At 43.2% G+C, this 24868-nt stretch overlaps 1 protein-coding gene across 12 annotated transcripts in view; it reads left to right on the top strand.

Annotated features, from left to right (window-relative positions):
- auts2a (activator of transcription and developmental regulator AUTS2 a) overlaps positions 1–24868 on the top strand; it is a 447079-nt gene that overhangs the window by 162165 nt on the left and 260046 nt on the right. The window contains exon 1 of one of the 12 annotated variants that reach the window (XM_020048510.3): positions 8247–8690. The exons of the other annotated variants lie outside the window; for them this stretch is intronic. Within the exon in view, the coding sequence (XP_019904069.2) occupies positions 8643–8690 (48 nt within the window). The 5' untranslated portion in view covers positions 8247–8642. Of the gene's footprint in view, positions 1–8246; positions 8691–24868 lie in introns of those variants that run through there. 12 annotated transcript variants of the gene reach the window in all.

Here is a 24868-nt window from a genome sequence, read left to right as displayed (position 1 = left end):
TGTAGATGTCTCCGTCTCTCGCCCCTCTCTCTCTGCTGGCGATGATTTGCATACTACTTGATCCGGATCCTCAGTGCACACGCACAGATACGATGTTGGCCCACAGCATTGGTACGCTCTCTCCTTCTCCTCTCATCTCTCCTCCACCCTCGCTCTGCTCCTTCCTGTCTCGCCACTCCCCCCAAGCTAACCTTTGAACAATTACAGTGAGTTTATCTCTCTTCTCTGCTTTTTATCTGATCCTCGCTCACAAAGGCAACGGTGGAATGAGCTGCAGCTGGGCCTGTGGGCCGTCCATTTCCCCGTTCCCTCCCAGTCCCCCTTTGTCCAGCAGAGGATAGGTATGCGTGCGAAGCTGTAAGGAAGGAGAGCTGGAGCGTCAGGGGGTTGGCACCAGCTCTAGCATGAGCCTGAAAGTCACTGGAACGTGGGATTGTTCCCCTGGTATCTTTTCCTCCCTGCTCTCCAACCCCCCTCGTCTAAGTCTCCTGCTGCCTTGTGTTAAGGAATTTGTTCCAAATGAAAGGCGTGTCACTGTTCCCCTGTCTCTCGCTCTCCTGGCTGATTCTGCTTGGAGGCAGGGTCTGGGTAGTGGAGCCCAGAGTCAGGTCCAGGGTGGGATCTCTGTTCTCCAGGAAGCGGCTGTCAGTGCCTTAGTCTCTAAGGTCCCTTTGGACCTGTTTAGGGCATCAATGAGCCCCTGTGTGTGGGGTACCAGGTACGAGACATAACTGTCTTTCTTTGGAGCCAGCCCTGTAAATGTAATTTATTGAAACGTGATGATGTTATAGGCCAAAAAAGACTGGTTTTGGTTTAAGTGAATGTAAAGTTCTGGGGGGGGGTTGTTTTCTCAGCTATGGGTCTGTTATGTCAGAAGAGGAGCAGAATGTAACATCTCTACAGCTCCAATACAACAGTGTCTTGCCCACTCACCTAAACATGAACTGGATAAATTTTCCCGCATATTAAGCCAATGCCTAGTTTCTGGGTCACTTGAAAGTGTGAAAGGCATCGCTGTTCTAAAGGCATTTTGATGTGCGATGTTCAAACTTAAGTGTCCAGACACTGGGTCTCAGTAAAAGGTGTGGGGCTTCCAGCGGGACAAAACATCAAAAAGAACCCAGGAGCGGCTAAAGAATAAACGCTGTGCTTTTCTGATGTGAGTATATTATGCCACAACTGCACAAACACACAGTTACAGATGCTGCCAAAAGGGGCGTATCTAATGCGGGGAAAGGTGGCTGTGATTCACGGGGGCCCATGACATGGCAGGGTCCACTAATCATAATAATGTGAATCTCAGGTTCCCTGGGGACGGCCCTGATCATCAGTGTCTTTCAGTCATCTTGTCGCTCAATCAGATGTCAGTGGAGAGGGGAGAGAGCACCAGTCTACGCTGTCTGCTCACTGTCAGGGAGGTAGGAGGGATGCTGGCCTCATGCCATGGCCCTCTGCTCCGCTGCCCATCTGAAAGGAGTCAGGAGAAATGCCTGTCATCTCACAGCCAGGGGTGGCACAGCGGAACACAGTCAAGCTCAGGGCAGTTAAGGGCATTCGGTCTTTATTCGACCCCTATCGCTTCTTTATTCGACCCCTCTCGAAATGAGCTTCACCGATAGCATTGATGTAAGAGGAACAGTAATGGTACACTTCTACTAAACGCAGAGAAACACAGTTATGATCTGTTGATCTACGGTAGTCAGAGACAGTTTTCTAGTGATTTGTGTTTGGTTGTCTCCTTCCTGTTAAGCGACGCTCCACTGTGTTAGTTACCCGCCCTGAACTGGTTTGACCCAGAATAGGACCCTCAGCCAGCATTTACGACAAATGTTGGTTCCTAGAGGCAACTAAATTTGCCCCCTGCCATCAGAGAGGGTCTACTAATATCTGTGCGTAGTTGAGAGAGCCTGAGGATAGAAGAAAAATGAATGTGACCAAGTCATCAATATTGCCCTGTCCGTCCGTGCCACAAGGGACCACACCTCCCTGTGGGCACAGCTACATTAGAAGAGCTCCTTTGGTGACAGAAGGAGAACAGGCAAGAGTAGGGCTTAAGACATCCTTAAAATGTGTTCCACAGTCACTTACAATGATTCAGTATGATTCCCCACTCAAGTCTGTGAATCTTTCTGTAATTCCTTGAACCATCCCCAAGCCAGGTAAAACCGCGGAGCAGAGGAGGAAAAAGGAATCAGTTGCACCGTATATTTCCTTTATCCCCCTCTTTTCCCTGTTCTCTTCCTCTTCTCCCCAGCTTGGTTATGTAAGGGGCTGTGTTACTTTTGATAGACTACTGCTGCATTACTCCACAGAGAGCTTAAAAGATTAAAGGAACCAGTAAATGCATTTAGTGAAGTGAAGGGGAAATTTGTGCATGAGGGGTTTTGGGTTGGAGACGGTTTTTTTCCTTGGTACACGGGAGGACAGCATGTTTAGCGGGCAATTAGACCCAGTGGTCAAGGTTTGTAGAGGTTGACTCTGGAACATCTGGGCTGGTGAACGTGAGGATGGTTGCTGTATCTTCCTGTTAGAAAACCCATGCCGTCAGTCTCGGGTCTCACACACACACACACACACACACACACACTCAGTCCACCCAGGAGAATCAGGGTGTTCCGCTGGGAATTATATGCACGATGAGGCTGGCAGCTTGGGCCCTTTTTCCTCTGCCTGTCAAGCACCTCCTTGGTTTGGTTCCTCTGTTCAGCCCTCTGGGATGAAGGTATTTAATAGGGAACGGATGAGAAAGAAAACACTTTTCATGGCTTCCAAATGCAGAATCCTATCAGGTTTATAGTGTTCTAAGAAAACACTTGTCATACCACAGAAATGTGTAATACTACAAGGTTTAGACTGTTCTCAGAAAGCATTTGCTCATCTCAAGGCCCACCAGGGAGCAGTGTGGTGTGCAGAGCACTGAGCCATTCATAAACAATGTTCTGTTCGTCCTTACATGATTCTACTCCCCTAAATTCAATTTTAGCGATATGATCTTATTACATGCTGTGTTTAATTTTGAAGTTAGATTCCAGAAGCGGCATTAGATAACATTTTGATTGCTACAGCAGATGCTCATTACTCCCACGCGCACTAACACACTCTAACAGCAGGGTCCATGCTCTGTTTTTTCTCTCTCTAGAGCCTGTCTTAAATGTGTGTGCGTGTGTGTGTGTATCATGCCCTGCACTATTACTAATGCACACCAGGCTGTGGATGGAATGGGTCCTGTGTGATTCAGAAACAGTGCTGCCTGATGGCCGTATAGCCAGGCGTGTGCATGTCTGTGGAAAGGAAGCGGACAGACAGGGAAGAAGGCAGGCAGACAGACAGGGAAGAGGGCAGGCAGACAGACAGGGAAGAAGGCAGGCAGACAGACAGGGAAGAGGGCAGGCAGACAGACAGACAGGGAAGAGGGCAGGCAGACAGACAGGGAAGAAGGCAGGCAGACTGTCAGTAAGCATTACATGTCCTGTGAATTCCCTGTGGACGATACAGGACCCGGATGAGGAGCACAATACTGCCTGAGGGGTTCCGGCCCCCCCCCCCCCCCAACCATCTTAAATGTACAGTTTGTAATTTACTGTGTTTAAAACATCCCCAGCGGTGAGCTAAGCCCACCTGACAAGGGTTTACTGTGGAGTCCTTGAAATAGAACCCAAACCGTATGGTGCTCAACTGTTTACACTTTGTTTGTTTGTGTTTTTTGCAGTCTGGAGAGAAAATTAGTCCCTTGAAGATGAATTTGTCTTGAACTCTTGGAGCCTGGAGGGGGAATTTTCCCAAGTGAACCCACATTTTGGGTCTGAGTGTTCTTATTGCTGTAACATGTAACACATTGTTATCCTTTTCTTTACTACATTGACATTTATGTTTAACTTTATACCTGTGAACTTGAAACAGCATCAGCATTATGTACAATACATTATGTACAATAATATGTAAACTCTCACTTTCCAGGCATGTCCCAAGTTTGCCTCTTTGGTTTTGCATGGATTATAACTCAACAAAGCCTTTTCTATTCTGGGTAATAATAATGTTTGCACCTCTGTTTAGTGATGGAAGGATTGCCTTCCAACAGAGTTGTTACTGTTACTAGTTGAGTCGCCAAATTTGGATACTTCTCCTGGGATTAAGGATGCGATTACAACTGGCAGACATTTAACACCAGTGTCCCTGATGGCATAATTATATGTACAAGCAGGAGTGTGTGTGTGTGTGTGTGTGTGTGTGTGTGCGTTCATGCGCTACTAGGGAGAGTGTCATTGTAAACATAGGCAGGGTGGCCTGCTGGCCCAGTCTGAACTCTGTGTACGTGGCCATGTTTAGACCTCTTGTTCTTTTCAACTTACAGTATAGAGAACACTATTATAGCTGGAAAGCATTAGCCAGCTGAGGAAATGCTTATACCGTGTTTGAAGATGGCATACTGTTTAGTAGAGGAACCTTTTTTTTTCTTCAAAATGTAGGAATTAGGCTTGGGTGTCATTTCAGTTTCATTGATTCCTATTTCGAATCTACAAATCTCGGTTCCGATTCCAATATTTTTGGGAGAGAATAAATACAACATATCCCAAAATTTGCCTAACTTTTATTCTTTGCACATTTAGGCTATAACCAGTCAACGGTGACAGGATCCAGGAAGGTTTATTTTTCCCTTCATTTATACAAAAAAAACTTTCTTTTAGTGATGATCACTAATTTGATAAGCAGGCTTTCTAGTTTAAAAGAAATAAATTACAAGCAAGCTTTGTATGTCATAAATTTACCCACAAACCAGTTGGTAGGTTACATATAATAATAATTATGATGTTTATTATAGTAAACTAACTAGCTATAGTAATAATAATTATGATGTTTATTATAGTAAACTAGCTAGCTTGGTGTCCATGTACGTTAGTATAGTATGCTCACGTTAGCTATAGCTAAGGAATGAAATTCCAATAGCATTACAGAGGAAGATTGACAGCCCTACTGTGTTATAGGTACCTGAGTGAGACGATGCTACTGCTAGCTGTATCTGGGACGTTATTGTGGCTGGAACAGGTAGACGGAAACACATCAAATACGTTGCTTTCCATCAAATTCACGTTGCGTAGAAGTAAATGCTTCATCATACTGGAAGCGCTTCCTCCCTTGTGCAAAATCTTTTTTACTGCAGGTATTACATTTTGCTGTGCCATTAACATGGGGGGTGTTTCAGAAAGCAGGGTTAACATACTGAGTTGAAACCACAAGTCTGGGTTGACTGACTCTGAGCTGTCAAACTCAGTTCACGGTTTCAGAACAGGTTCATCATGGCAACAGGAGAAAAAGGTCTCGGAGCCCGTACTTCTCCCCAGTTTAGTTAAATATATTAATGAATGCACGTGCAGAATATGAGTATATATTCAAGAAAAAAGCAATACAGTATCAGCAGCAAAAGCTAGTGTGGCAGAAAATTGCTGACCAAGACAATACGTGTGTATTAATTGAAAATAATAAGTCACATCTCGAGTCCTCCACTCATTAAACATGTATATAATGTGTGTGTGTGGATGTAATATCAAGTTCAGAGTTTATTTATCAAATGCACCGAATAACACAGCATCATTCTGAACAGTGAGATTCTTGTGACATGGCACATATCTACGTAATAAGAATTAAGAAATATGTAAAGCAAAAATATAGCAATAATATAAATAGAAATGTAAACTAGCAGCAATTTTAAAGAGAGTAGGATGGAAAATATGAATGGATGAAATGGGTAGAAGTATTGAATAATATATATATTTGAGTGTAATATGCCTATGAGTGGTACATACAAAATAATATTCCAATGTACATTAAATGTACATAGAAAGACATCAGAGCATTTGGAATGTTCATGTGTGATCAGTATGATCATAGATCATTGTTGCTGGTTGAGGAGCCTTATGGCCTGAGGGGAAAAAACGGAGTCTGGAAGTGTGTGCTCCGATGCTTCGGTAGCGTCTACCAGACGGCAGTAGCGGTGTGAATAGATTGTAGCATTGGTGGTTGTAGTTTTTGATGATGTTCCATGCTTTCCTAAGACATTGTGTATTGTAGATGCCTTGCATTTAGGGAAATGGCAGCTGATGACGTGCTCCGCAGACTTCACCACCTTCTGCAGGGACTTGCAATCGGAGCGACTGCTGTACCAGGCAGTAACGCAGCCTGAGAGGACGCTCTCAATGGTGCACCTGTAGAAGTTGGCGAGAGTTTTTGCAGACATGCCAAACTTCTTGAGTCTCCTCAGGAAGTATAGTTGCAGTTTTCCCTTGGCTATGAATAACATTTTTATGTCATCAGATTTGGTTTAAACTTGCATTTTTAGCTGTAAGTCAATAGCGTTAAGCATATGACAGAATATACAAATAATATCATATCACTAGCAGAATCATGGCCTATCTGAATGCAGTTGAGCTTTTATGATTGGAATTTCTGCGTTATGGACTGTACGCTTTTATCTCTTTGGGCAGCACTCGTTGCCAACTGGCTGAGCCACTAAAGTAACTATATATTAGCTAATCTTTAGTTAGGAAATGTTACATAGACTTAAATAATCAAACTTGTTAGGGCTCCAAAAAACACATTTGTCACTGACAAAGGCTCAAAATCTCTATGGGCTCTGCTTACTATCTAAGGATTTGAATTTGTTCCGTGCTGTCAACAAAGTTGTTAAATTACTTTTCCCCTGGTAGTGCAATTAAGAAAAGTTATAATCACATAACCAACAATATTTAAGAGTAAACAAATGGTTAATTCTTTCTCAGTAATAATAATAAAAAATAACTAGTACTGTACATCTCGATTTGACAATTTTATCCCACTTTTCATTGCAGAAGAGGTGAATGTCAGTCTAATTGTGTGAGGGGATATTCTGCCGTCAGAAATACAGTGTCGACATTTTTAATGTTGTAAATTACTATTGTAACTGGAAACGGCAGATTTTTTATGGAATATCTATATGTGTACAAAGGCCCATAATCAGCAAAAATCTGTCTTGTGTTCCAATGGCATGCTGTGTTTGCTAATCCGGGTTTTTCATTATAAAAGGCTATATGATAGTCAGAAAACCCTTTTTCAATTATGTTGGCACAGCTGAAAACTGTTTTGCTGATTAAAGAAACATTTATACTGGCCTTTCAAATAACTTCTGGTACTTGTCAGTCTATTCTTTTCTTTTGAAACCTGTCAGAGATGAAAGCTATTCCATGCAAGAAATGGCCAAGAAACAGAAGATCTTGTACAACATTGTGTACTACACCCTTCACAGAACTGTGCAAACAGGCTCTAACCTGAACAGAAAGAGTAGTTGGAGGCCCAGGCGTACAACTGAATAAGAGGACAAAAACATTATTGTCTAGATGGAGAAACAGACACCTCACAAGTCCTCAACTGACATCGTCCTCACATAGTACCCACAAAACAGAGGTGATTCTGGGATGCTCCATTTCATTTTATTTTAATGGACAAAAAAATTGCCTTTCTTTCAAAAACAAGGACATTTCTAAGTGACCCCAAACTTTTGAATGGTAGTGTATATAGATTGGATGTTCTTTTTTGTGAGAAATGGCTTTTGTGGAGAATATGATGTTTGTAATACATAGGGAGATCCCAGTTCCTTCCAAAAAAAATCCTGCAAATTCTTTAAAGATCAACATTTTTGATCACTGGATGTAAAAATGTTGCTTGTGAGCCAAAAAGGGGTGCCCCTTGGGGACCATGGCAATCTCTGCAGTTTGCAACCAATACACCTTCCAGGAAATCGTATAGGAAGAGACAATTTCATCACCTCAGTTGATGTCAGGTGGTGGTAAATTATCTTTTTACATGATTTGGAACATCACTGGTTAGAACTGAACACAATTACAACCCACGTTACAGAGACCTATCCAAACAAACCTACTGCTGTAATCCAAGCAAAATGCTTCCACAAAGTATTAGTTGTGAGGTGTGGTCACATACACTACAATGGCATTGGCATTTTTTTTTTTTATTTTCCATATCATATACTGTAGACTTACTTTATATCAAGAAAGTGTTTGAATGAGGTCAGGAGCTCTGAAAGAGAGAGCCAAAGAGAGAAAAATGACATTGAATTTTGAGGGAAGATTGAGAGGGTAAGGGGACAAAGAGGGAGAGGTGGAGTGTGTGTGTGTGTGAGAGAGTTGGGTGAGAGAGGAGAGAGAGGGAGGCAAGCGAAGAGAGAGAAGGGTTTGGTCAGTACATAGAGAGGAGGCGGTTGGTACAGTAGTGTGTAGTTAGAGCCCAGTACAGGACACTGTTCGTACTGCAATATACCACTGTTGATGAACACACAGCTGAAGTCCATCTGAGGAGAACTACTGTGAGACTGCGTAGCCTGCTGCGCCACACAGACACACACACCACACACATCACACCAGAGAGAGAAAGGGAGAGACGGGAGCCAGCGTAGAGGACAGTCACAGAGGACTAGAGGAAGAGGGAGTGAACCCGGACCACGCAAAGACCATAGAGAACAACACAAGTAATAGAAAGAAGAAACTGCTGCTTTGACTGCTTTGTACCTGTGACCTTTTGGCGCATTGCTGTTTGATTTAAATTGTTCCCTTCCCGTCGGCACACTGAGTCAGCCAGGGCCAGCAGAGGGAGGCAGGATGATTAAGTCCAGTTGGTTTTATGTCAAGTTCAAATACAACGAGAAGGTAAGTCAATTCACTTTTGGTTTCTGCTTTGACTTCCTATTGGGCTCTACATGGAAGAGTGAGATTGGGACATAGCTTTAGCCTTCTACCTTTAGCCTTTGACCTTCGTCCTGTACCCAGACAAAATGTCTATCTAATGTTTCTAAGAGAACTTGTCCTTAACCATACATACTGTGTATTTAATGTCTCTAAGGGAATATATCCTCTAGCCAGACATAATGTCTATCTAATGTTTGGCCTACTTCTCAAAACTATGGGATCCAACTGTTGTTTCTGACAATCCTTCTTTGGCTATGCAGGAGACAGTTATCTTTTAAAGTTGCTCATACATTATACAGCATCATGTCTTGGCAGCATTTTGAGACCATGAATATTCAAACCTTTTTCCGTTTCATTTTTCAGGCTGTGTGGAATTCAACATACTGTCCATAAATTTTAAAGTAGGACTAAATACGAATAAGGTTCATATCATTTTGGCCAGGGAATTCTCACTTGAGATATTTACTATGATATATACAAGCTGTAGCTTTGTATATAACTTGTATATATTCCTACGGATCCCACTTCTAATCTGTTTTAGTCCCTCACAGTTACAGCTAGGGCATGACCCTCTCTGTTTGTGGTGTTGAAGTTTTAATGCTGTGAAGTGATACTGCACCATCCTGGTCCACACTTAGGCTAATGAGATAGAGCTGTCGGGAGGTATGCCATCCCTATGGGTTGGGTTGTGTAAAGAGGGTGTGGACAGCGTTCTCCTGTGAAAACCATTACCCCGGGCCAGAGCCCAGCACTTCGTGAAGAAACCAGGCGCTCTGCCACCACCTTCAGACTGTCTGACAGATGTCCATCTCCTCGTAACTTTTCTCCCAAGTGGTCAGGTTCTTGAGTTTGGTCAGGTGTCTGAGTGGATGGAGCACCGCTGCGTATCTCCTTACCCAATCAACACCATATTGGCTTGATTGTGTAGATTCACTTTTATACACATACCTTTTAGAGGATGTTTTACTGCACTTGTACATACCCTGCTCGAATGACAATTTCTTGAGTTTTGTACTGCCCTGACCTACACCCAGCAATATTCCTACTCACTGTTTTATGCCTGTGCTACAGTAGTCTGACTCAAAATGGTGGAAATGTAAAACCATGCCAAATGGACTCTTAGGAGCATCTGGCTGTGTTTCTGCCTGCAATCGTTTGTGTCTGCTCTGAGCAGCATGAAGGAAGATGTCATGTCTGTCTATGTTGTAATGGCCCAGTGTCGCCCTGTTCACTACTCATCCCTTCAGGAAGAACGCCAGTCAACCTAAACGCCAGGACAACCCTAAACGCCAGGTTAAAACTGAGTGCAACATGCTGGAGACCAGTTCAGGGAAGTAAGAACGCAGCTCCTGTCGTTCATACCAGCCCTCTATCCATTCAGATCAGACAAAATGAAGTGTGAACATTTTCACTTTACTGTTGATGGAGTGTGAAATGGCAGGATTGGAAATGGGAGGAGAGCAGACTAGTTTCCTATTTGCTGTGCTGATATATATAGATTTTAGGAACAAATATATAATGGTTTGACAGATTTCTAGGCTCTTCCATCAAGTTTCTTCTTATACAGTGCGTAGTAAAACTCTTTAGTATATGTTGATGTCAATTGAACCACTGGGCCTTTCTGCCTCTCGTTATTTTTCCTTGCATGTTTGCTCTTTATAATCTGCACTATGTTCTGCATTGACTGCAAGACAGCTCTTTACTCCTACTGTGCCTTCTGAATGCCTGTTGGAATGACCACCGGCCTATCAGACGTCAGCGAATAGGAATTGACCCTGAAGTAGCAGGTTCAGCAGCAGTGTTGTAGTTTGACTGACCAGCAGTTTTCCTCTGACGTCTGGGTGGTTGGGAGGGCGAGTGTGACGGGCGCCGGACCGAAGGGAGGCAGGCAGGCTCATGCCTGTGGAGCTCACGGGGGCTGAGTGGGTGACAGGACCGCAAGGCGTGGGTAGGCAGGGAGGCTGAGCGGGCTAACTCCTGGTTGGTGAGATAAGGGGTTACTCAGACAGAGGAGTCAGTTATTAAGTGGATGATTACCCCGTGTGTGGGCTCAAGTCCTGGAGGGAAGAGGCGTACGGATGGAGGAGAAAACAGAGTGGGTAGAGCAGAAGGGGAGGACGGCTGGGGGCGGGTGACATTCTGCTCTGGGGAAGAAAGAAAGAGCTGTAGGTCTGTTCTCTGAGTGGGCTTTCTGTCCTGTCTTTTGTCTTTGAGCTGCTGTGCTTACAGCCTACAGTGGCCTTGGCCCGCAGAAGACCTGTCCCATCACACTGGTTATACAGTACGGTTATACACACTCAGGACTCCCTCACCGTCTCTCTCTATATGTCTTTATATTTGTTTTCTCCCTCTCTAATGGCCAGATGGCATGCTTAAAACACACACTTGGAGTTATAATGAGAGAGGCTGTCACGTAATGTCTAGTTAGGAACCATCACTTTTGTCTTTATTTATGCTTCAACATATTATAGCTGGCCTTGGTTGGATGGTGTTCCTTGCTTGGTGCTTGCGTTATTTATCTTATTTCATTCTTTATTATACCTCTATTATCCCTCCTTCAATCTCTAGGTTTATTCACATCCTTGAGCTGCTTCACAGATGTGGGAAAATGTTTACTTATCTGGAAAATCCCTAAAAGCTCTGCTATATGATGGTTCCAGCTTTAATAACGATAATTACAGAGAATGTGTCTCGTTTCTCCGCCTCGGTGTTATGCATTGACTGCCAGTGCGCAAGGCTGTGTTCGATGGTTGCAGACCACAGGGAGATAGAGTATCATAATGACTATAATGACAAAATGCAACAGCTACGTGGGATGTATGTCGAAATTATCGGTGAGCACAGTCCTCCATTATTGAGAGACAGGCTAGTAGGGAGGAACCCACTGGTCATCTCTCTGTCAGGTCTCTGCTGAACGAGTATGAGCAGTGAAATGTTGATTTGGATAATCTTTAAAATCTTTGAGTTATCGTGTAGGCTTACCCTAGTTCCTCCTAACGATGTATCCGGCATTGATCTACGTGTACTTTATATTCTTCAAGAATCCACCCGCCCCATTGTGTTGCAGAATGTTCAGTTGATTAGCCATTCTGTGGTATAAAACTCGCTCTGAACGGAAAACATTTACCACCTGCTAGAAGAAGTTGTCTCCTCTTCAAATAATGAATGAATTTATCTGCATGAAACTTTTATCCCAGTCGGTACACGCTCGGCAGAGTTTAATGAGAGTCTATTGGAGCCGTTTAGCCAAGCCAGTTTAATTTATTTATGCTTAAAAGCTGAAGTGGTAAGAGGCTTACATAACTTCTGACCCTGTCTGCTGTGGTAAAGCACACAGCTTTTCAGAAAAGCAGCATACTTAGTTTAGACACATTGCAATTCTAGGAGCGTGTTCTGACTGCAGCTAGCCAAGGGGATTACTGTTAAATCCCAGAGTGGTCCAGATGTTTCAAAGTCAGTACACAGTGAGGAAGCATCACACATCGCCTGTAAACATCTGTCAAACAAAAAGCTTTACCACATAACAAACAACATAAGCTTGGGGAGGAAGCAGTGTTTACTAGAAGATTCATATTTATGACAGTCGAGCTAACCGGATTTAAGGAATTTTTGTTTTGTTAATTTTTCCAGCAAAGTGATAAAAATAGATCGAGAATGGAAACGTATCAGCAAATCCCTTCGGTAATCTGTAACATTGTTATAACCCTGTCACTGTATTGTCATAGTTTTCTTTGTCGGTTGGCTGAATTGCATTTTACAGTATCTGCCATCAGATTTATACTGTATAGGTATTATAGCAGTCTTTTCCAGACCACCAAGTAATGTAGAAATGCTCAGGATGAAGAGTATTTGGACATGATCTATACACACTGACACTGGTTTACAATGATTTGTTTCACAATATGACAAACTCAACTCAGCTTCAAGTTCATAGCTAACGCCAGTGTTCAGTGCCATTGACAAATGACAACAACTCTATCCATGAACCACACTTGGAGATGTTTTACAGTTCTTACTGGTGTGTGTGTGTGTGTGGGTAGATGTGCTCCTGCCTTGTTTGGTAATGCTGGTTTGCTGTCCTCTGGACCATGCTGTTAGATGGCTGCGGGGGAAAGGCTCTGCCTCAGGATCTGAGCCGGATCACAAGCTGCTCTGCCATGTTTGTGTTAATTTACTGGATGTAAACACAGCGGCTGTGCTGTAACTGAGCACTCGCTGCCTCTGTCTCCCCCTTTCTCTTCCACTCCCTGACTGTCTCTGGAGGAGAGCGGATGGGCTAAGTGTGGATCACTGAGCAATGACAAAGCCAAGAGTAGTTGGCCCCACAGTGCAGCCACCAGGGACAAGGGCCGGGCGATTGACATCAAGCCCAGCCAACTGGGGAAAGGCCCTCCGTTCGTGACCACCAATGTCCACATTTATAGTCCGTTGTGTGAGCTTTACTTGTTCTGTCCTTATGTGAGAGTCTCAAATCACAGAACAATTGCTTCATTCATCCCTCTGTGGACTCATGCGTTCAACCGTTAACCTGATATTAAACGTTTTTCTTCCCGCTGTCGTGAAGGGGTACAGTAAGCCAGGTAGAGTGGGAGCAGTCAGTTCAGTCTTTTTAGAAGGACCCAGTCTCAGAGCTCATTACAGTGAAATTCCCATTGGAATGCCGTGTCCGTCTGCTTCTGGGTCCCGGGCCCAGCTCAGCTCCGGTTACTCCCTGTCGGATGACATTGGGATGGTTCTCATAGTTTAGCTGCCTTCTGACCCTGGCTGGATGCATCCTCGTACCCGGCCTCAATGAGCCCTCTGTAGTCTCAGACGACACACCCAGGCAGACAAGCAGGCAAGGAAGCGTGCAGGCAGGGACACACATACACACAGACACACACACACAGGGTTACCTCACACGCCCTGGCAAGCAGTCGGAGCGTTGGGAATGCTGCAGATCCCTGTGAGGACAGATCACATGCTCAGGACTGCTAGGGTGGTGAGGGTGAACAATTGCTTTTTGTCTGAATGGAAACTTGTGTAACTTGTCTGAACTGACGAGAGGACAATCCTCTGCTTTTCGGTACCCTCTGAGCAAGATTGGCTGGATATCCATCTGACCTGGCAAGACGGCTGGAACAGATCTGGACAAAGTGAATCAGTCACACGAATATATGCATGAATAACAGGTTCCCTTTGGAAATGTACTAAGAAGAACAAGATTCTTGCCTATCATGCATCACATTTCTTTTAATGCGTCATGCCAGCTTAGTCATGTCCACATACTGCAACGAAGTTTGACATAGACTAACCTCTAAACTTTTCCCAAATGAGATGAAGCAAAGAGAGGGAGGTGGATGGAGAGAGAGAGAGAGAGAGAGAAAGAGTGTGTGTGTGTGTGTGTGCAGTATATCAAAGTGAGGCAGCCATCTGTCAGCTTGCCCAGTGTACAGCTGGTGGAGGAGATGCAAGATGTCTGAACAGAGACTGACAAGATGGGAGATGACAGGAAACAGATTCCCCTTCTCTTTTCTTCTTTCCTTCTCACTCTGTGGAACGACGGAGGAAACGGACCATCAGTCCGCCTGAGCATACTGTGAAGGCTCCCTCCAGATGCTGCCATGTTTTTCCTTTTCTCTTTCATGTTGCTGTTGTTGTTGTCATTGAAACATCTCAGCACTGTCAGTCTCAGAGAATCCCAATCACCTATTTTATGTGAAGTACCTATATATGTACTTCACAAAATATATATATATATACCGCCCCGGAAAGAATTAAGAGACCACTGCTCCTTTTTCTTTCCTTTCCAAAAAGGTTGAAAAGGAAAGTTTTGAGTGAGGAACAGTGAACCCAAGTCTATGGGGAATATTGGACAAAGATGAACAAATGTATGCGTAAAGGAAACTGCTATGACAGGCAACTAAATTAAGCAGGTCAGAACAATCTGCCCTTCTTTGAGCAGACAAGACATAAGTAGCCTTTCTATAATCAGAGTCATTGTTTAGTTAGTTTAAAAATTAGCACGCCTAAATGTACTTGGGCTAATGTTAATTAGCGTTGTATCATACCCTTGTTAAACCCTCTTGGCTCTCCTTAGCTATTCCCACATACTCCTTTGTGCTTTTTATTCACACAGCTTGTTAATTTGAACGGGCAGGGGGGTTCCTAAATAGGGCAGCAGTGCACAAGGGTCTGGCTGACATCATTAAGCCCATTTTCTGCTAGCTTAAAGCTGTTGATCATGAAATGCTGGTGGTAGAGTTTTTCTTATTCAATCCCCTTCCCTCTCTGCACAGCACAGTATAGGGTGTGATCTCCAGGACATTGGACAGTGTAATACCATAATGGCCCTAATTGTGTAATCACTTTAATTTGTGGCTGTGGCCCCTTCCACATGACAGGGCCAGGCTAGCCCAATAAACAGTGATTACACTGGAACTATCGCTGTTACAGAGAAGTCACCCGCTGGGGACAGCGTGTTTTTCTTTTAGTGAGAAACAGGGAGGGACTGAAAGACAGGAAAAAAAAAAAGAGAGAGAGAGAGAGAGAGAGAGAGAGAGAGAAATAAATAGATACCAATACAGGGAGAATGAATAGAAAGAAAGGGAGACATCGAGTGGAGCGAACGGGATGAGCTGTCATCTCCAGAGTTCCTCTCCCAGCTGTCAGATTGACAGGCAGCCTGGACGCCTCACACACTCTGTGGAACAAAGACTTGACAAGACAAGCAGGAGCTGTCACTTCTCCACCAGACCCTGTGTGTGTGTCTCTTTACCTGTTCACATATCTCTCCCTCACATATATCTCCCTCCTTATCTGTCTGGGTAAGTGTGTGCTTGGTGATGAGGGGTTTAGCAGGGCGTGTTGGGGGATATAGCTTTAGCAGGGTGTGTGATGTTGGGGTGTATAGCTATAGCAAGGTGTGTGATGTTGGGGATATAGCTATAGCAGGGTGTGTGATGTTGGGGATATAGCTATAGCAGGGTGTGTGATGTTGGGGATATAGCTATAGCAGGGTGTGTGATGTTGGGGATATAGCTATAGCAGGGTGTGTGATGTTGGGGATATAGCTATTGCAGGGTGTGTGATGTTGGGGATATAGCTATTGCAGGGTGTGTGATGTTGGGGTTCTAGCTATAGCAGGGTGTACTGTATGATGTTTGGGGCTATAGCTATAGCCAGAGCTGGGGAGTAATGGATTACAAGTAACTGTAATCCTTTATGTTACCAACTAAAATATTGTAATCTGATTAAAGATACTGTACCCATTTTCGTTAACGACCTGTTTCTACATGTCTGTCACGGTTCTCTTGAATTGCTAGTAGTGTATAGCAGAGAAATCTGCTCAAATCCCCTGTGTTTTCTTTTACTGAGTTTCATTTTAATGAACGGAGATTACTACTGTTTTGTTTATGTTGGGCCCGCCTTTTTCCTTGAACGCAATAGGCTACTTTTCCCAGGTTAAAGTAAGTAACTGATTGGTCAAAACAGCAAAGGCGGGACAATGTCAGCTGCCTCCGGTTGTTACTTGCGGAACCGCAGGCGATTTCACCGCTTATGTGCGAATGAAGGGTTAGGTTATAGACTATTCAGTAGCATATTACCTCCTACAATCCTTCCTATTGGTTCTCCAATGTGCTCTGATTGGCTTTCCGCGACTGAGAAGGGAAAAAAATAGAACAATGCTCTATGTTTTCCCGTCTACGGTTCCGCCATGGTCAGCGCTGCCGTCCGGCTTTAAGGAGCGGGCTGGGAAGCCTTTTTTGAATGTTCGATTTGAGTGGAGCGCGATGCAAACTGTGTTGAGCGCTGAGCGATAATGATGTGGCTTTGAGTGGGGGGAGCGTAGGGGTGAACAGCTGAGATTCTCACCGCTCCCCTCCGCTCATGTGCTCTGCTATGGCTGTATTGATAAAATAAATAAAACAAATAACAGAAAAGGCTAACACATCTTTCGATGTTGGGTTATGTTCAGATAAAAAGTCAGATTCATGAAGATTGAGGGTTATTGGATTAATTGGAACGACTGAATATCTGACAGACCTTTTGTGTGTAATGTGGAGATGTAGCCCAATCATACTGAAGTACAAAGCAATGGTTTAGAAACCCTTTCCAAAGGCGCTGTACAAAACACATAAGGTAACATGCAAATTACATTTTTGGCCAGCAATGTAAACTCTAACATTGATTGATCCCGCAAAAGGTTTTCAACTTTTTGATTACTCAAATTCAGTAACAAAGTCATAGTACTTTCATATTAAGAGGCATTAGAAAACAAATATTCATATTCTTATTTGTTTTCTAATGCCTCTTAATATGAAAGTAATATGATTATGTTACTGAATTTGAGTAATCAAAAAGTTACATTACTGATTACAAATGTGGTCAAGTAACTTGTAACTGTTATACATTACATTTAAAAAGTAGCCTAGCCAACCCTGGCTATATCAGGGTGTATGATGTTTGGGGGTTAGCAGGGTGTGCACCATTAAAGCATCTTGGCGGATCAAGATATTTAATTGAAAATAGTACAAAGACAACATATCTTATGTTGAAACTGAGAAATGTTATTGTTTTTGGAAAAATACATACACATTTTGAATTTGATGCCTGCAACACGTTTAAAAAAAGTTGAGATGGGCATGTTTACCACTGTGTTGCATCAGCTCGAAATGTTTTCCCATTCTTGCTTGATATAGGATTGCAGCTGCTCAACAGTTTGGGGTCTCCTTTATTGTATGTTTCGTTTCATAATATGCCAAATATTTTCAATTGGGGACAGGTCTGGACTGCAGGCACTGGGGCCATGCTGTTGCAATATGTGCAGAATGTGGTTTGGCACTGTCTTGCTGAAATAAGCAAGGCCTTCCCTGATAAAGACAATGTCTGGGTGGCAGCATATGTTGCTCCAAAACCTGTATGTATTGTTTAGCATTGATGGTGCCTTCACAGATGTGCGTGGCATGTGCGACTTGCACATCCCATTTGCACTAATGCACCCCCATACCATCACAGACGATGGCTCTTGAACTGTGCGCTGATAAGAAGTCAGATGGTCCCTCTCTTTAGTCCGGAAGATGCGACGTCCATGATTCCCATAAATAATTTTCTATTTGGATTCGTCAGACCATAGGGTTTAAATGATTTGCACATAACTGCATTCTGTTTTTATTTACATTTTATGCAGAGTTCCAACATTTTGGGAAATGCGGTTTTACATTCTGTCTTGCTAAATTCCGATTCATTAAGGAAGTGTTGGACAAGTTGTGTTTCCTGGTAAGAGGCCTTCACTATTCAACTGTCAGAACAGCTGATTTCAGTACATAGGACATCACTATTTCATGCAATTCAATGTAAATAATTGAGAAAATTCCAGAACACTGGCAATTTATCTATCAGAATAAGGCCAAGAGCTGACCAAAAGATGCTCATAGAAGTCTCTGAGAACATCTGGGTAACATTAAGGGATCCACATGCCTCTCTTGCCACAATCAATGTCGAAGTGCACGGGGCAACTGTCAGAAAGTGCCTGCAACGTGCCCTACATGAGAGGTCAGTAAAGAAAAGCTTTGCACTCAAAAAAGAACACCTGCAAAGAACACCTGGGTAAACACCAAAACAATGTGATCTGGACAGATTAATTAAAAGTGGAATTGTTTGGCTGCACTTCCATGGATGGTAAAAACTAAATATTGCCTTTGAACAGAAGAAGCTCATACAAACCTTAAAGCATGGAGTGGGTTGTATTATAGTTTGGGGCTCCTTTCCTTTCTGTCAAATAATGTAACCAAAAGTGGATGTTGCAACAGGACAATGGTCCAAAACACACAAGCAAAGCTACAACAGAACAGCTCCAAAAGAAAAATGTTGAGCAGAGTCAACGCCAAGATCTCAATCGTAAGCAGATACTTTGGGGGAAATTGAAGCGGGCCGTGCATTCAAGAAAGTACCTTGACACAGTTGAACCTGTACTCTTACGTTATTTCAGCCAAAGGAGGCAACACCAGCTATCGTTAGGGGTATACATACATTTCTCTGCTATGAAATTGCATTTCAGTTAATTTCTAATTTCTAATAAATTATTGCAAAGTAATTCTTCCAATGTCACTTGATTAAGTTGGTTGTCTATCAGTTAATGTTTGAAATGTATCCCTGAGATCTATATGCTGATTACATATTGATGTTCTACTGTATGTTATAAAGTAATGTTTTCCTGTAGCCTACCTTATAACATATTGTTCTACTGCAAGCTGTGCTTTATAGTAATGTTATCTTGTAGCATCCCCCTTGTAACATTCATTTCCCTCTACTGCTGACATCCATGTGCAGTAGCTGTGAGATTTGGCATATTCGATTGCTCCTGCATTGACTGACAGCTTGGGGAAATTTTAAATTGGATGAGCCTGAGCGAAAACATTACAATCAGACATAGATCTGTAACTGGAAGAAAGACACAGCCTAGACAACAGAAGTCTTTATTTCACACTGGTACTTATTGATCAGGCTAATATATAGCTTCCTATTGGCAAACTTGCTTAAAGATCAATTGCTGACTCAATAAAGCCTGTAGTGCTAGTGTATTTCCACTGACAGTGCAGTTCATATAACAGAACATATATTTAACTCAACCTCTCGGTTTTTAAAGTTCATGTAATATAATATTTCTTTGAAGTCATCTTTGCTCAATCAAACAAAGTTATTTTATAAAGCCCTTTACATCAGCAGTGATCTCAGAGTGCTTTTTCAAAACACCCAACCTGAAACCCTAAGGAGCAAGCAACAACAAAGTTGATGCACAGTGGCTTGGGAAAGATCGCTAAAAGGGGCCGAAATCTATGAAGAAACCTAGAGAGGACCCAGGCTCTGAGGAGTGGCCATTGACATTTACACACAATTTCCATTCAAAATTTTAAAAACACCACTTATTTCAACCGTCTTATAGCTAACCTGATAACTAGTCATAGTATCCCGGGCTCGGTTGGTAGAGCATGACGCTTGCAATGTCATAGGTTGTGGGTTTGATTCTTTCGGGGACCATGTCGGAAATGCAGTATCACTACTGTAAGTCACTCTGGATAAGGCTGTCAGCTGAATGACTGAAGTGTAAGAGTAGCTAGGCAATTTGGTACCAACGTTGGTAGCTAGCTGGGTACTAGGTATTGGGGATCCTGGGTTGCTGCTAGCAATGTTGGTGGCAACTGTTGCAGTGTTGGAACTGTTGCAGTGTTGGAACTGTTGCAGTGTTGCATACCCCTTTTTGTTTTTACGTCACATTCTGAAAGCACTCCTCTGCAATCAGTATACTTAGTGGTCACAGTGGCACGATTAAGCTATCTGATCAGTTGCTTGCATGCATGACAGGTAATGTTCTGTACACATTCAGATTAGGGTGGGAAGTGAAAATATGAAGAGATTATCATTGGATGCAATAAAATCAGACGATGAAGTGATGTGTCGCCTTCCAAAACCAAGTGGTTCAGACTCAAGTCATTTGAGTGGATTTTCAGGCTCTACAGGCATAGCAACGAAATCAATTGTTTTCAAATGTTGATTGAATTCGGTAACAGTATTTTCTCTGTTCGTAAAGTGCATATAACATAACATTCCTTTAACTCAGCCTCTCTCTGGTCTGGAAGTACATTTAACAGGACATTTCATTACTCAACCTCTCTCTGGTCTTAACTCATGCTTGGATTATTTTTGTCTCTCTCGGTTTGACTACCTCTATTCACACCCTCCCCCTTTCCCTCTGTCTCTCTCTCTCTCTCCCATTTCTACTTTATTCCTTTCCCCTTCTTCCCTTTCACTTCTCTCTCTCCTCTCCCCCGGTCTCTTTTCTGCCTCTTTACTTCTCTCTCCAAATCCCAGCAGGATTCCCAGGAGTATTGATCAGAGATTGGCCTGGCAGCCCCAGCATAACCAAGTCAATGAGAAACTGCTGTGCTGTAATGTGTGTATGTTTCCGCGGTGTGACGGACACATTGCATTGTGCCGCCTAGCATGAAAATGGGACAGGCTCGGTAATTGGAATTGATCCGATTACAAATTAATTAATCACAGTGGTTAATTCACTGATACCTCTCACTGTTCCCAGCCTACCCTGTTATGTGGGTGCGTGTAATTGAGTGTGTGTGTGTGTGTGTGTGTGGGTGCATGCGTGGAAGTGTGTGCAGCAGTGCCTGGGAGAGGCTGGCCAGGAGCTCAGAGCACTGTTTTAACATATTTTCATGAAGAATACTGCAGTGTGAAGGTCTGTTTTGTTTGTTTTATGTTAGAGGCCTTGCCCTCTGTGCATATCAATGGTAGTGTCTCTAGATACAGGCGTGTGTGCTTAGCTGCCTTGAATGCCTGTACACCTTTGTGTGCCTCAGAGAGAAGATGAGCAGTTGTAGGGACAGTCATGTTGCTGTGTTCTCTGTCCTTCATAGTCATTCATCTTCCATTGCAGTGCGTTTTGGTGTGTGTCTGCAGCATCCTCCCCATAAAGAGAGGAAAACAAAGGAATCCTGCTCCTCTGGAGTTACTATGATGCTCATAAAGCACCGTTGCCACATCGCTCTTCTGTTTTTAATAAAACAATTATCTAAAATCGCTGCTATTAACCTGAAGCTACAAGGCAATGGGGGATTGTGGGTAGGTTGGGTAGAGAACATGAAAGCAAGAGAAGGGGGTAAGAGGAGGTTTACATGCAGTGAACCTCAGAATGTCAGATCGTATTTCACATGGAAGATTCAAGAGGACCATTGTGTTCATCAGTTGTTAGCGATGGAAGTTAATAAGGTCCATTGTGTGTTTTAAAAAAAGTTCAACGGGGAATGATTTGAACTGATTGCCTGCCTGCCCCCGGGCAACAAGCTGAAGGAACCTACACGGTGGACCCCCCTTCTGTTTCACAGCCCAAACATGCAGCAAAGGCAGTTATTCTACAGCACTTGTATCAGCTCTTTGCTCTAGACAGTTCTGTAACCACTCGTAGGGCCACTGGTGTTAAATGTGCTGCTGTCGAACCAAAACGGGTCCCTGGAAATTGTGTGCTATGTCATTATGTGCCGAAATGCAACACGTGTTATCAAAACCAAAGTTGCTATTCATGGCAAACTGTAATGATAGTGGTTCTGCATATAGATTATGCACATGTATACAACATATTAAAAATCCAGAGCAAAACGGGAGGATTACAATTATTATTTGTAATTCGCATTAGCAGCAGACTGGATATATAACCTTTTCCATTTTACTGAATGTGACATTCGCATTCACAACTTCTATGTCTCATAGAACGGACAAACAAAACCACTGATGTTTGTACTCTGGGAGGGGGCTGTATCCAGCAAGTGGACTTATAAACACTGGCATGTTGGAGAAATAAAGCAAAATAGATCAGAAATGGATGTTACATGATTTTTTTCTGATAAATATATCTCAGAACAAAATGTGGTGAACGTCCAAGCTCCTGAAGCTAAAACCTGATCCACTTTTTAATGGATTTTAAGCAATTAGATAATCATGATGGGCTGCAGGCTATGGTGTCTACAGCCCCTCATGTGTCTCAAGACCCTATGATGCAGACTGAGGGAGACTCTGTGATGCAGACTGAGGGAGACTCTATGATGCAGACTGAGGGAGACTCCATGATGCAGACTGAGGGAGACTCTATGATGCAGACTGAGGGAGTCTCTATGATGCAGACTGAGGGAGACTATGATGCAGACTGAGGGAGACTCCATGATGCAGACTGAGGGAGTCTCTATGATGCAGACTGAGGGAGTCTCTATGATGCAGACTGAGGGAGTCTCTATGATGCAGACTGAGGGAGACTCCATGATGCAGACTGAGGGAGACTATGATGCAGACTGAGGGAGTCTCTATGATGTAGACTGAGGGAGACCCTGTGACTTTACGAGGGGGTGCACCATGCAGTCTGATGCCATGTGACCCAGTGACCACATGGCCAATCTGAGCCCCGTATTTACATACTTCATTTGAATGCAGCCAATCATTGCACTGAAGTACTGTACATGTCTTCATTTTTGAGGGAAAAACAGTAGACAGTGTTTATATCACCATTATGCAAGATATTACATTTTAGGCAGGCATTCAGACACACACACATTATTTTTCACCCACAGGCTGAAGCAAGGAGCGACGCAGCAGACCTTTATCCTATATAAATGTTGAATCTACACAACACGAGCAATGTGAAAAAGCCAACAGGACTGTGTGTCTGTGTGTGTCTGTGTCTGTACACCAGATAGCTGTTAGCGCTGCCTTAATGTAATATCATCAGCCTCTTCAGCGAGGTACATTTATATCTCCTCATTCACGCAGCAGAGCCGAGTAATCAGGTTAGCCACAGTCACTTACCATTGGAATGTCATTGTAAAATATCAATGTGCCATAACAGCACGTTTTCTGTTGCTATGGCTGCTGGCACTTGCTCAATACTTATTACATTTAAAGGTTATGCAGTGTCTTCAAATGCTGCGGTGCCAAGCTATTATAATGTTGGTTTCTTTTCAATGAAGCTAAGCACACCGAAGTATAGAAGGCCATGCAGGTTGTTACTATAGAATGGCCCGTCAGATCCTTTAACTCCGTGGTGTTCAAATCTGGCCCTCGAAGACAGTCCCACATGATCTTTCCATTGCAACCCCCCAATCAGGGGCTTAGCCTTCTGTTTTACCTCACCGTTAATTGCACCCAGCTGGTGTCTCAGGTCTGAGTCCCTGACGACGAGCCAGCTTTGACTGCTCTCGCTCGTTTCTCCTCTGTCTCCTCTCCATAACGCCATGTCCTCTGGTGCGTTGTCATGTAGCACCACCTACAGGTCATCGCGGGGAAACCTGAAATCTCTGCTGGGACTTGAGGTCTCGACTGAAGCCGTTCTCCCTCAGCTGGGATCTGTGGGGCAGACGTAAAGCAAAGCTCCTCGCTAGAAACTAGTAGCAGTAGTAGTGCGCTCATTGTACATTCTTCCGGGACAGCGGGGAGACAGTGGGCTGCTTACATGAGAGAGATCCCCTTCTCTGTCAGCTGCTAAATTATTTACCTGTGGGCTTAAAATGTTGCTCAAGTGAATTTCTACCTTAGCTTCTGTGCCTGGCTCACACAACAAGCCCTGTGAAAAGACAGTGTTGTGTTCTCATGACAGTTTTACAGTATACATTTAATGAACTTCTGTATATAGGCTAGCACACACTGGCAAAGTGGGATAAAGAAAATGATGCAAGGAAAAAAAAGCTGAATTTGAATTATTTATTTTTTCAAACCTCTGAATACAGTAGTTGCTTAATTTACCCTTGTGCTATTGCTCCCACTGGCTCTCCAGGGGTGAGATGAAGATTGCAAAGAAGAAACAGCTTCTCTCTTTTTCTCTACCCAAACCCCCTAATGCTCTGACACTTTAAAGTTGGTACCCAGCTTTGCTTGTTTTTTGCTTTAGTTCTTTTTCTGTGGCTTTTGAGTTGAAAATAAATATTGTATAGTTCCTCATTTGCATTCAGCACACTTCTCAATAATTAATAAAAAAATGCTTTCGATATGTGTGTTTGTGTGTATGTGTGAATATAAGTCCTCAATAATGAATTGAGTTGTCGAACGGGAATACTGTGAATAGTTCCTGAAAGCTACACAAAAATGACAAAACCATGTAGGCCTGCACAAAGGTCTCTAATAAACAACAACTCCCATCTAACATAAAAAGACAAATGCTGTTCATATCCAGGAGATATGGTTTCACTTGACAAGTAATTTAAACAGTTTAGTACAACCACCATGATCAGGATCCATATTTAGGAATGCGGTTCCATCTTTGATGAACAGAACTTGTGTCTTGTAGATCTTTATGAACAGCATCCCTTCCATAGTACGTTCTAGGCCAGGTAACTGTAGATTTGCATGCCCCACCCACCTGAGGATCTCTAGTTTTCAGACGTTTTCTGCGTATGAGGGGGGCTAAATTCACTTTTACATCTCGCTGGATGGATTGCTTTTCATTTTTGCCTGTACAATTTGCGTTTTTTGTCCATTAGTGTTCCAACCACGGATATAATTGCGATTGACCTATCAAACGCAAGCTGGGATAATGGCTGAAATGGCACAGAAACATTCACTTTTGCCTCTGTAATACACCACCTTGATGCTTATGTCACAAGGAT

The sequence above is a fragment of the Esox lucius genome, chromosome 7 (genome assembly GCF_011004845.1).
Source record: "Esox lucius isolate fEsoLuc1 chromosome 7, fEsoLuc1.pri, whole genome shotgun sequence".
In the NCBI taxonomy this organism is placed as follows: domain Eukaryota; kingdom Metazoa; phylum Chordata; class Actinopteri; order Esociformes; family Esocidae; genus Esox; species Esox lucius.
This window is presented reverse-complemented; position numbering and strand designations above follow the sequence as displayed.